At 41.6% G+C, this 12,352-nt stretch overlaps 1 protein-coding gene across 1 annotated transcript; it reads left to right on the top strand.

Annotated features, from left to right (window-relative positions):
* The first annotated feature begins 536 nt into the window (after positions 1-536).
* On the top strand, positions 537-12,179 carry EEF1AKMT4 (EEF1A lysine methyltransferase 4). Its single transcript, XM_072142386.1, has 3 exons — positions 537-734; positions 3,028-3,311; positions 11,051-12,179. Exons 1-3 carry the CDS (start codon positions 590-592, stop codon positions 11,336-11,338), a joined length of 717 nt encoding a protein of 238 aa, XP_071998487.1. The 5' UTR covers positions 537-589; the 3' UTR covers positions 11,339-12,179.
* The last annotated feature ends 173 nt before the right edge of the window (positions 12,180-12,352 follow it).

Below are 12,352 nucleotides of genomic sequence, written 5' to 3'. Positions count from 1 at the left end.
CAGCAAATACCGTGCACCAGCTCAAGAGCGTTTAAACACTCTAGTAATCTTTATATACAAAGCAGCACGGTGGTACGTGCTTAGCTGCTTAGAAGCCCTATTGGAAGTGGTAGGTTTCCTTTAAATGCTTTATAAAAGATTTCAATCTGTACAGAACAATAAGAATATTTCATTCATTCAGATCTATGATGTGTTGAGTGTCCCCTTAATGTATATCTGTGCCAGTGACTCCAGGAAAAGGGACTTATATCTGATAACGCCCTGTCCTGCACAGACTAGAATACGGATTTCAATGGAAGGACTGGCTTCTGATAACACGTTCTATGTAGTATGTGTCATGGTAGAATACTGACACCAGGGGGAGCTGCTACTACTACACGCTGTGAGCAGACTACAATGCAGCCCTCAGGGGGAGCAGAGGGGATGACGGGACGGCGGCAGCTCCTGCACTATTTCCATATGACACAGTGCAGAGGCTCAGGACACGTGGCTGGAGTAGGAGGTTAGCGCGCAGCTGATTGGCTGTGTAAGTCCCGCCCCCCCAGTGACGCCGCCACCCGCGTGGAGTTGTCGCCGGCTAAAGGTGCAGATGTCGGGCCGGTACAAGGAGCTGCAGTACTGGGACAGCCGGTACGAGGAGGAGGAGCGCGGGCACGAGTGGTTTGGCTCTTATCATGATTTCGCACACCTTGTGAGGAGAGAGCTGCGGCCCGGGACTAGAGGACTCGTGCTCGGTACTCACACTTTCTCCTGTACTGATGTATCTCCTCCCATCATCCATCTAACTAGGAGGCGGTGGCAGCGGGGATGCTAATCCTTAGCACGTGTTTAATATTACAGCTCCGTGTATAACAGTATAGAGCCATTGTCCCGGGTGAGGAGGGGGGAAGTGCTGCAGCTACTTCAGTCACAGTCCAGTGATAAGTGAGGGCGCCTTCCTCACCCTGAGCTGCCCCCTATAGGTGAAAGTTGAGTAGTGGTGAAGCTTCTGAACATTGGGTCAGGCCCCTTTGCGACCCCAAGTGCTTCAGCTGCCTCTGCACTCCCATCTGTTTGGGCCAAGTTCTCTTACTGTACATAAGAGCAAAAAACCTTGAAGTATTCCAATTTTTTATAGTGTTATTAACATGTACCAAAGGGTCCACTAGAATCCCTGGAGAACGGAAATTGAACAGAAGACTTTTTATTTACCTTTTATTGAAGTAGAATTGTACGTCAGCGTAGCTGCCCCATCACCAGGAGCGGGGCTTCCTCCTACCCCGGCGCATAAGACCACGTGGACCACTGACTCCTTTGACCTGTCCATGCTATGGCTAGAAGTGCCTGCTGTCAGTATAGCACATGTGCACAGTTATCTACTGTACATCTATCTATGTGATGTAAAGTACTGGGCAGTATGCTGCTCCTATATAAGGGTCATTTAAGTGGTTGGATACTTATAGATAACTTTACCAGGATAAGTATAAGAATCTAATAGGGTCATCCATATTATACTTGGTCTGATAAAGTTTCCTTGAGGCCGTTGGTCACATGATGCTCAGGCAGCATTTCCTGGGACTTTCTGTGACGTCCTGCTGGTTTGCTGTGGATGGAGGGAGCGGCAGACATTACTGTATGATTGCTTCTCCATTATGAGCACTCCCATATGAGTTGTTGGATGGGCTCACTAAACACATCAACACTCCCCTCCAATAACTGATGTGGTTACGCTTGACAGCTGCACTTAAACCTTTTGCAGATGGCAGCAAACACCTGGCATGTAAGGCCTGTGTGCTCACCTGGACCAGATCCCAGGCGTAGCACATGACCAGTTCGAGAAGGGAGTCGGGGTGACCATTCCTCACTCCTCCCCTCTCCACTGAAAGCTGAATGGCCACCCAGAAAATCTGCCTAAATATAGGACGTGTCCTATATTTTGCACGGCAGTTGTCTGGCTCCCTCACGGTGCCTTACACTTTTAATGTGGTTGATCACTACAACTATTACCATAACACCAAACTGTCACGGATTTGGTGGGACTATCCCGGTTTTTGGGTGCTGTCCTGCCGTCACAGGTGGCTGGGAGAGTGTCCCGCCTCCAGAGCCGAGCTTGACTATGATTGGTTGCCATGAGCAACTAAATCAGTTTTACACTCCAACAGTTTTTATAAATCTTCCCTAATATTCCAACGCAATGTTAATTATTCTTCTCATAAATGTAGAGCATAATTAAACTTTAGAAGAGATAATGAGAAAAAATGGAATTAATACTTACAGGAAACCTACCACGCCTCTTTCCTAATCTGTAATTTAATAATCCTGGAACCTAACCTAACTTGTTAAAAACTTTATTTTAGTAATATGTAAATTAACTGCAGTGGCTACTGGGGCGTGGAGTAGCCTTAGCTCCCAGTGCCTGACCAGGTTAGTACACACCCCATTAGCCTCTGCAGTTAATTAACATATTATTAAAATAAAGGTTTTAAACCAGGGCTAAAGGCAGGTGGGAGGAATCTACCATCAGATCTAGTTCTGATGGCATATTCCTCATTGTAGGTTTTATTTAACTTTTACTAGTAAGCTTAAAATAGTACACACATAAAATTATCAAAAGTACACAGATACTAACATCCAGGGTCGGACTGGCCCACTGGCATATCGGTGTGCCCCGTCACATTTCGGCCCTGCCGTAGCTGACTCCGCCTCCCGCTACCGACAGATTGTGAAACATGGGTTTAAGCATTTACACTCAAATTATTTTGTTTTCTAAAGAGGCGACCACATTTTCGACTGGGCAGTACAGAGATATTTCTCTGGAGATCTATAGATGGATATATACCTCGGCCAGTGACCTTGATAAAAGGCCCTCCTTTCCACGTAGAGGAGACTCACAGTATACAGGGATTCTTGGATAGGGATACTGTAAGAGGAGTCACACTGTGGTATGTAGTCATGTACAAGCCAGGGATTCGCTACAGACATTGTTTTCACTGCTCCTCTGTATCATGTGGGATTATAAGTAATCATATATTTTTGTTATCCTTCTAGGATGTGGCACAAGTTCATTGAGTGCTGAGTTGCACAAGGAAGGAGTTAGACCTCTTGTGAGTATTGATTACTCCCCAGTATGTATCAAGGAGATGGCCCAGAGAAATGCCTGTGTACCGGACATGAGCTGGATGGTCATGGATGCACGGCATCTTCAGTTTCCTGATGAGACGTTTGACCTGGTTATTGAAAAGGGAACCCTCGACGCTATGATGGTGGATGAGAAAGATCCGTGGAGAGTTAGCCAAGATACCATTACTCTTGTGGATCAAGTCCTAAGTGAAGTAAGTTTATGGGTCTATAATTATTATTATGAAAGTACAAACAATTTACAAATTGTAAATAACATTACTATCGAGAATGGCATAAGCAAACAAATCTTGTCTGAACCTGATGAGCACAACACCAAATAATTACCGGGTTGGAAATTGGCAAAGAAAATCACTGGTGTGTAAACACCCTGCATATATAAAGTTAACAAAATACACAATTAACTAGTGAACACAAACGACTAGACAAGGGGAACAAAACATAAAGGGAAGGGGTGAGGTAACGAAGGGGAAAAGACCTAAAAGGCTGTAGCTGGCCCAGTGGGCAAGTAAGGAGTTGCAGAGGGAGGGATACATTATATCAAAAAATACTGACAGAAAACCAGAGATCCAGGGCACAAAGGAATTTGAATCCCTGCAGGTCAACCATAGGGTTATGGTCGTGTAAACACATTGGAGGAAAATGTTGGATTCGCGCAAAAAAAAGCTGTCTAAAAAACTTTCCGACAAATTGGGATGGTTCATCAGATTGTGGCGCACAGTTAAGGGTAGGTAAAAGCAGAACTCTATAGACTATTGCTGTGACAGATTAAATGGGCAGAATTCATCACAAGGATAAATCTGGCGCAGCACTAGCCTAGTGGTGTCGAGGGCTGCACTGTTGGATCTCGCAAGACATTGATAAGTTCTGCCCATTTATTCTTTCATCATCTACTGCTATCAGATCCTCCATCCAAATAATATGATTGGGAGTAGCAACGGTCATCTCTCATCTGAGAATCGCCTCTTTCTTGGTACGATCTGGCCAGTAGCTGTCAAAAAAATGTCAGAGGAGACTTAATCAATTTTTGAAATGGGGCCAGGTAAAACGGAGAGGAGAGGGAGTCCTGGCTGCAGTGTAATAGAAGGGCTTCTAAAGTAGTTATAGGATTGATTAAAGAGACAATGGTAGAACAACTCCACCAAATCTGCAACTTCATGTCCACATCCTACCATAACTCCAGCATTGATCAGAATCCTGAGGGTAGATTTGATGTAATCAAAATCAAATTAACCCATTCACTTCATGTCTTTCACCATTTAAATTAACAAAACTGCACCTAAAAGCACCTCTACTGATTGCGATACAGTTATAACTGCAACGTGTGACCGCACCCTGAGAGGTCTTATATAGACAGGTGTGTTCCTTTCCTAATCAAGGCCAATCAGTTTAAATAAACACAGCTGGACTCCAGTGAAGGAGTAGAACCATCTCAAGGAGGATCAGAAGGAAATGGACAGCATGTGATTTAAATAGGAGTGTCACAACAAGGGATCTGAATACTTATGACCAAGTAATATTTCAGTTTTTTTTTGTTTAACCCCTTAGTGACCAAGCTCATTTGTGGCTTCATGATCAAGGCCTATTTTTAAAAAAACAGCACGTTTAACTTTATCCGGTTATAACTTTAGAATGCTTTACATTAACCAAGTGTTTTGTTTTTTTTTTGTTTGTTTGTTTTTTTTTTTAGTGTGACAATATGTACTTCAAGTTAGTTAGTGGGAAATTTTGGTTGCTATATTTTAGAAATAATTTATAAAAAAAAAAAAAAAAAAAAAAAAAGGTGAATTTGGTAAACATTTTGAAAAAATTAGATATTTTCAAAATTCTAAATATATTGTTTTTCTAACTGATAGTTAATAACTAATTTTAGTAATGAGACTAACATTTACCATATCTCCGTTTTGTGTTGACGACGGCATTTGGTAAAAGATGTAAATACAGAGCCCACAACAAAATGCCACAAATGCGGTTTGTCAATTTTACTGCATTTTGTATTTTATTTCTACTTCCCAGTGCATGGCATAGAATATAAAATACCTTCACTAGGAAGTACAATTTGTTACGCAAAAAACAAGCCCTCACACAGCTCTGTACACAGAAAAATAGAAAAGTTATTAATTTTTTTGGAAATAATTTTTCTGAAATGCAATCCAAAGGCTAATGGTGATATTTTCCCACTTTATTAAAAATTCTATATTATTTTATGTGTTGGGGGCTTTTGGGACATTTTTTATGCATTTTATTTTTTGTGGTTACTTTATTTTACTAGCATATGAACTATTCATCATGTGATCACTAGTTCATACTAATGCACTGCAATAACCATATATTGAAGTGTATTAGAAGTACTAGCCTATGCACTTGCTCAGGCAGACAGACCGACTGCTTGGTCCAGCCGGGTACTTCATTAGGTCTCTGGCTATCTGGAAAAGAAGATTGCACCCTCCCTCCCTCACCAGGTACATAGATCCCTCGGTCACAACGTTGACCACTGGATCTAAGGGGTTAAACGGGGGCCCTGCTGTCATGTGACAGCTGGGTCAAAGTTCTTCCGGGTTCAGGTCAATGTAAGAACCCGTCTTCCTAGCCAAAGGCCCCTTGGTTGACCGATGTAGAAACTTGTATGGGTGGTCACTAAGGGGTTAATAAATTAGCCAAAATACCTATATTGTGCCATACTGTGTGTTTATAGGTGAGATGTTGCAGAGCTGACAGTGTTTGTTATAGCTTAGATGTAGCGGAGCTGGTGTGTCATTGTGCGTTATATGCATCTCATCTCTGAACTGCCTCCTCTTTCTTTTTCTTTGTGTCAGATACTAGTAGAATGTTTAGATGCTACATAAAAGTGTAGATAAACCCTGTGCCCTGATAATCTAAGGACATTGTCGACACACAGCATCTCACAAAACCAGAGAGATCATAATGTACCTACTGATAGTGTCCCCATCCACACTCTTTTTACACTGATGATCACTGAGGGTGCGGTCACATGTTGCAGTTAAAACTGCAATCAACTTTGAGGTGGTTTTAGGTGTGGTTTTGTTAATTCAACAGGTTAATGACATTTGTGGAACAGGATTCACCTATTTAGTTCATGTCTTTCACAAGTTTAATTAACAAAACTGCACCTAAAACCACCTGAAACTGATTGCGGCGGTTGTAACTGCAACGTGTGAGGGTGCGGTCACACGGTGCAGTTAAAACTGCATCGCAATCAGCTTTGAGGTGGTTTTAGGAGCAGTTTTGTCAATTGAACAGATGAAAGACATGAACTGAATGGGTGAATGACATTTGTGGAGCAGGTTTCCCCTTCAAAATCAAATTCACTCGTTCAGTTTATGTCTTTCACCTGTTCAATTGACAAAACTGCACCTAAAGCCACCTCAAAGCTGATTGCGATGCAGTTTTAACCACCTAAAAACCAACCCAAAACTAATTCCGATGCAGTTTTAACTGTAACGTGTGACCGCATCCTCAGGGCGCATTCACACGATGCGTTGCGTTTTCAACGCATTCCACTGGCTTCATCAGTAATTACATGCTAAGGTTACATTACGTTCTAGCAGATTCAGTGGAACCGCAATGTAAACTCTGCATGTAATCAAGGCTGAAGCCAGTGGAATGCGTCAAAAACGCAACGCATTGTGTGAATGCGCCCTCAGGGTTCGGGGACACAATCCAGTTACAACTGCATTGCAGTTAGCTTTGAGGTGGTTTTAGGTGTAGTTTTACTTTCTCAGGTGAAAGACTGAACAGATGAATTTGATTTTCAAGGAGAAACTTGTTCAATAAATGTCATTCACCTGTTGATTTGATGTCTTTCACTTGTTAAAATACGAAATTGCACCTAAAACCAACCCAAAACTAATTGCAATGCAGTTTAACTGCAACGTGTGACCGCATCCTGAGGGTGCAGCCACACGGTCAGTTTTTTAGATGCAGTTTTTGAAGCCAAAAGCAGGTGTGGATCATAATAGGTAAAACCATATCATTGAGACAAGCTGCTCCTTTTTCACTCCACTGCTGGTTTGGACATCATAAACTGCACCTGAAAAACTGAACATGTGAATGCAGCCTGAGGGCGCGTTCACACAATGCGTTGCATCACGTTTTTGACACATTCTAAAGGCTTCAACTTGAATCACATGGTGAGTTAACAGCGCGTTTCTATTGTATTTGCTAAAACGCAATGTTACTTAAAGAGGACGTGTCACCCAATTTATCGGCACTAGGAGTTGCTTACTACAGTAAGCAGCTCCTAGTGCTTGAACAAACGCCACAGTGTTAGAGTGATAGCGTTACCGGAGGTTTCCAGTAACGCTATCTAACACAGCGGGGGGGTATAGTTTAATTGTAGGACAGCTCGCAAAGCTGGGGTTGGGGCGTGGCTAGGGGCCTAGCGGGGCAGTCACTGCCGGCCTATGGAGCGAGCGGGCCGGTCCGGGGAAGAGGCAGCGCCTCGGACTGCCCCCTCCTTGATACATCGGACAGCTTTGCAAGTGGTCCGATGACCCCGCCCATTGTACCCCGCCGCAGTGTTAGATAGTCTTACCAGAGGTTTCCGGTAACGCTATCACTCTAACACTGCGGCGTTTGCTCAAGCACTAGGAGGTCCTCTTTAAGCATATGTTTAAAGCTAAAGCCTTTGGCATCAAAAACCGTGACACACCATGTGATGGATCATGTGAACATGCCCTCAGTGTTAGGAGCTAAAGCGGCAATAAAACTCAGTAACATAGTAAAGTAAGGGGTTAATAATGATATTTATTGTGTAGAACATCACTAGGGGATTCAATTATGAAAACCTTCTTTCAGGGGCATATCCCTTTAAAGCTTTACCTTAACCCCATCCACACTACTGACTATGTGACACATGGTCCTGCTATTTATTCCATGGTAAATAACCGAAGTGTACTGGAAGGGAAACTTGCATGCATACACGTTATTGAGATATATGCACATACAAACAAAAGGGCTTTCCATTATCCATGGAATAGAGCTAAGGGCACCTGTAGTGGTGATGTGAACTTGGCCTAATTTATATATTGTACATACTGTAAATGGTGTTTACTTTGATACACGTGCTTTGCTGTAATTCTTCTTGATGTGCAGTAGGTGGTGCTGTGTTTGTTTGCCAGTTCTATTACCAGGCACGTGTTGTAGACTTCTATCTACATGGGAATACTGTGTTTACTGTATACTGTAGTTTATGGTCAGCTTATTAGATATGTATTTGCGACTGCATTACAAATACTTTTGTCTCCATTTTCCCTAATGCAACCTGAAAGACAGTAGAGTGTAGTGGCAGACAGGTGATATGTTACCAGTGCTATAAAGGTACGATCTAGGAAAGCTGATTGATCTTGGATCAGCAAGTGTTTGTTTGAAGAGTCTCTATCATTCAGACAAATTCTGTGGTCTCTCACCTCTTATAAAATATTGGGCCAGTAATAATGTACAGTAACTGTTCTTGGTATTGTAACTCGGCACCATGTAATTGAAATGGACTGAGTTTGAAGCAGACCATGTGAAAAATGTAGTCGGCGGCAATACCCAGTGAAGCAGAAGTGTCGCTCACAGGAGCACTTCAAAAAGCAGATCAGTGGGAATGCAGGGTGTCCGACACCGACCAATCAAATATTCCTAAGGTCTCATACACACATTTGTTTTTGATCATGTGCTAGCCGTTGATCTTATATGATGCCAAAAGCATATTTCTAGGACTATGTGATAGAACCAGAGATAGGGGTGTCTGAGCTTACACCCCCTTCCAGCCTCTGTGTCTCTTCTCTGCTCATTTGAATCAGAGTTTGACGGCAAATTGTTTATTAAATAGGTAAACGGGTGGGTGCCAACATAAAAGTGGGAATTCTAGAAGGAATTTCATAATACCAAGATATTCCAGCCTCAGCTGTCCCAGGATCTCCAGGCATTTCCTTTATGTATAAAGACACCAGTAGGTAAATTTGGGCAGGGACCAGAGCAGTGTCAGAGCTGGAGCAGTTTTTGGGGATAAAGATGCGAATATCAGATTTTTTTTTTTTATTTATTATATTTTTTATTTTTTATTTTTTATTTTTTTTTTTTGTGAGCATATGCTGTACATGGTGTAAGCAAAACCAACAAATGTGTTGATACCATAATAGTCACCATGGACCAGAACTCTCCTGGTTGGAAGGGGTATTCCAATTTCAGCAAATTTAAGTTCTTGTTTTTATGTAAAAAAAAGTTATCTTGGGTATTTTGGAAAATTGTATGTCTACTTGTTTTCATTCTATAGAAAGCTTCTATGTTTACTTCCAGTAGTCAGAAATCTGACCCTGGTCACACAGGTGCACAGCTCATCATGTTCTTGAGCGTAATTAGAGATTTGTAATATAACAAGCCGTGCACCTGTGTGACCATGGTCAGATTTCTGTCCACTGGATGTAGGATATAAAACACAGTATGTGGAGTTTCTCTTTATGTTATGGTCTAGGACGGGAGACTCTCCAATTCTCCTCAAAAATCGCATTCAATGAACAATGTCCAAAAATTGACCAAACCAATATTCTTTCACAAAATGTTGCTTTTACTTTGTAAATTCATAGCCATACAATACTTTTCAATGCTTCTCATTTCATTCCATAATTATGCATAGACATTAGTATATTCTTTTTAATATTTGCTTGCAAGACCTGTAAATATCTTGGGGTCTAGTGAGCCAATTCACATAGCAAAATATTCACCATTCTTTAAGTCCGATTCACGGTACTTGAATTATATGATAGTAGAAAAGACTCACATAAATACGATCCCTAGGGCAGAGACTCTACCTCACTCGCACGCCAAACAGGAAAGCTCCATGTTGGTATGTGACGTTTCGAGGGACACGCCCTCTTCCTCAGACATCATGTCCACTGGATGTAGACATAGAAGTTTTCTATTGAATGACAGCAAGCAGAGATCTAGAAAACCGTGAGGAATTGATACAGAAAGTATATTGGAAAATTGTATAACTTTTTATAATACTAACAGTAACAATTTACTGTAATGAAAGATGTAACTATTGTAACCTCTGTGTGTGGTACAGTATATTGCTTGTAGTCCCTTAGTGATATTTATCAGAGGTTCTATGGCAGCTTTGGCAGTGTACGAGCCCAGAAATGATGGCAATTACTATTGAACCGCCACTTAGTGCAATTATTCCTCCCTTTACACCACCTTACACTACAGGTGGGCATGAAGAGAGCCGCGGCAGAGTGGGCACTTGCTTTAGCCTGTGAAGACATGAGTGAAAGTTTGCAAACTGCTCTGCAGTTCTAGCAGGTAGTGACAATACGGCATGGCTGTGATGCTTGCAATTTGCAATATTTGTACTTTAGTTCCACGTTTTTATGATGAGTTTTCTCTCTAAGATAACCTCAACAAGATGACCTTTTATGTATGTTTTGGTGATGACCTCTAACCTATTTAATTTGATCAAAGGTGGAGTTCTAGAGGATAAATAAATTTGTGGCCCTGTTAGTTTCCATGGAGACAAAGGCAGTATTGAGTGTTGTCTGGTCAAGTTGCCATGGAAACAAAGCCGCCTCTAGGCATCTTTTTATTTGGGCAGACACATACATATCTCTGCTTCTTAAGAATACAGGTTTATGAGATTCTCTGTCCGACATCCCTAATCCCTTAGCAAATGGATGCCCTCACTGTATCTTACCTACATCATGTACCCTGCTTACAGAAGTATAATACAGCTTACCGTCTCTCCTTTACAAAACTGTGATTTTGCTTTCTTTGTCCGATGAACACTGATACAAATGGGATATTTGGATTGGTAGTGATTGTTGCAGCACTCTATCTGTATGTATCATATGTTAACTTTCCATTTATCATTGCTTTCCACATACTTTTTTAGCTGCTGACTCCTAAACATGTGTTTTGTATTAAACAGGTTGGTCGAGTTCTCGCCCCCAATGGATGCTTCATGTCAATCACTTTCTCCCCGCCACATTTCCGTGCACGTCACTATGCACAACCACAGTATGGCTGGTCTGTATCATGTGACACTTATGGCAGAGACTTCCATTACTACTTCTACACGATGCTCAAAGGGGGTCAACTGACATGTTTGGACATTGAGAGGGGAAAGAGTCTTTATAAGTCACATGTGAACCTGGAGCACATGCCTACACTTCTAGAATGTGATGACGAAGACTTTCTTAATAACATCCAGATCTGATGGAAGAATGCTGGCCACTTGGTTTGATGAAATTAACTCCTTAAAGGGAACCTGTCACCAGGGACCTCACTTTCACCAAATACAGGTTTCAGAGCCCCATTGCAGCTGGATTGCAAAGATGTCTTTCTACTGTTTCTGTGCATTTGCATTATAATATAATTGTGTGTTTAAACTTACGTTGCACCCTGACAGAATCCTGTTCTACTTCTGTGCTCCTTTACAGCTCCTCCCTCCTGCTCTTTCACTTAGACAGTCAGAGAAGTTGACATCAGGGGGAGGGAGGGGTTGTACAAGAGCGGAAAGGTGAGAGCTATGGTGTGATTGAGAAGCACAGACAAGTCACATGTTTTTTCTTTTTAAATGCATCCAAACTAAGACAAACCTGGGACTCAGAACAGGATTCTGTCCGAATGCAAAGTAAGTTAAAACACATAAATATATTGTAATGCAAATGCACAGAAAAGGCAGAAAAACATCTTTTGCTATCCAGCTGTGATGGGCTTCTGCAACCTGTCCTCTGTGAAGACAAGGTCCATGGTGATAGGTTCTCTTCAAGGAAAAGACGGAATGGTTCGTATCTAATGAGCCAAATTTTTGCAACGATAAATAGCTGCACTATGCATTTTACAGTACAGGAACGTTGATAAAAAATAGGAAATCTGTATCCAAGCAGTAGCTGCCCGTGATGTAACGCAGTGTAGAGAACTGAACTGCAAATGTACAGGTGATGGTCATTCCTGTTGTAAAGGATTTTTTTTATCAGCTGATTGATTTATCTGGAAAACTGCTGTAAATTGACTTTGTTTTTAATTTTTTTTAAAATAAAGACTAAAAACTATAATTTGTTCTGATCTGCCACATATCTGTTCTGCCATACTTGATGTTAACATGACACATCTGATGAAAGACTTGCATAGTTTTTGCCATATACAGTACAATGTGCTGTCACTGTGTGTGGTCCAAATAGGGAAAAAAAATTTCCTTAATGACCATATTATGATGTCCATAAATTGC

This window comes from Engystomops pustulosus, chromosome 3 (assembly GCF_040894005.1).
Source record: "Engystomops pustulosus chromosome 3, aEngPut4.maternal, whole genome shotgun sequence".
In the NCBI taxonomy this organism is placed as follows: Eukaryota; Metazoa; Chordata; class Amphibia; order Anura; family Leptodactylidae; genus Engystomops; species Engystomops pustulosus.
This window is presented reverse-complemented; position numbering and strand designations above follow the sequence as displayed.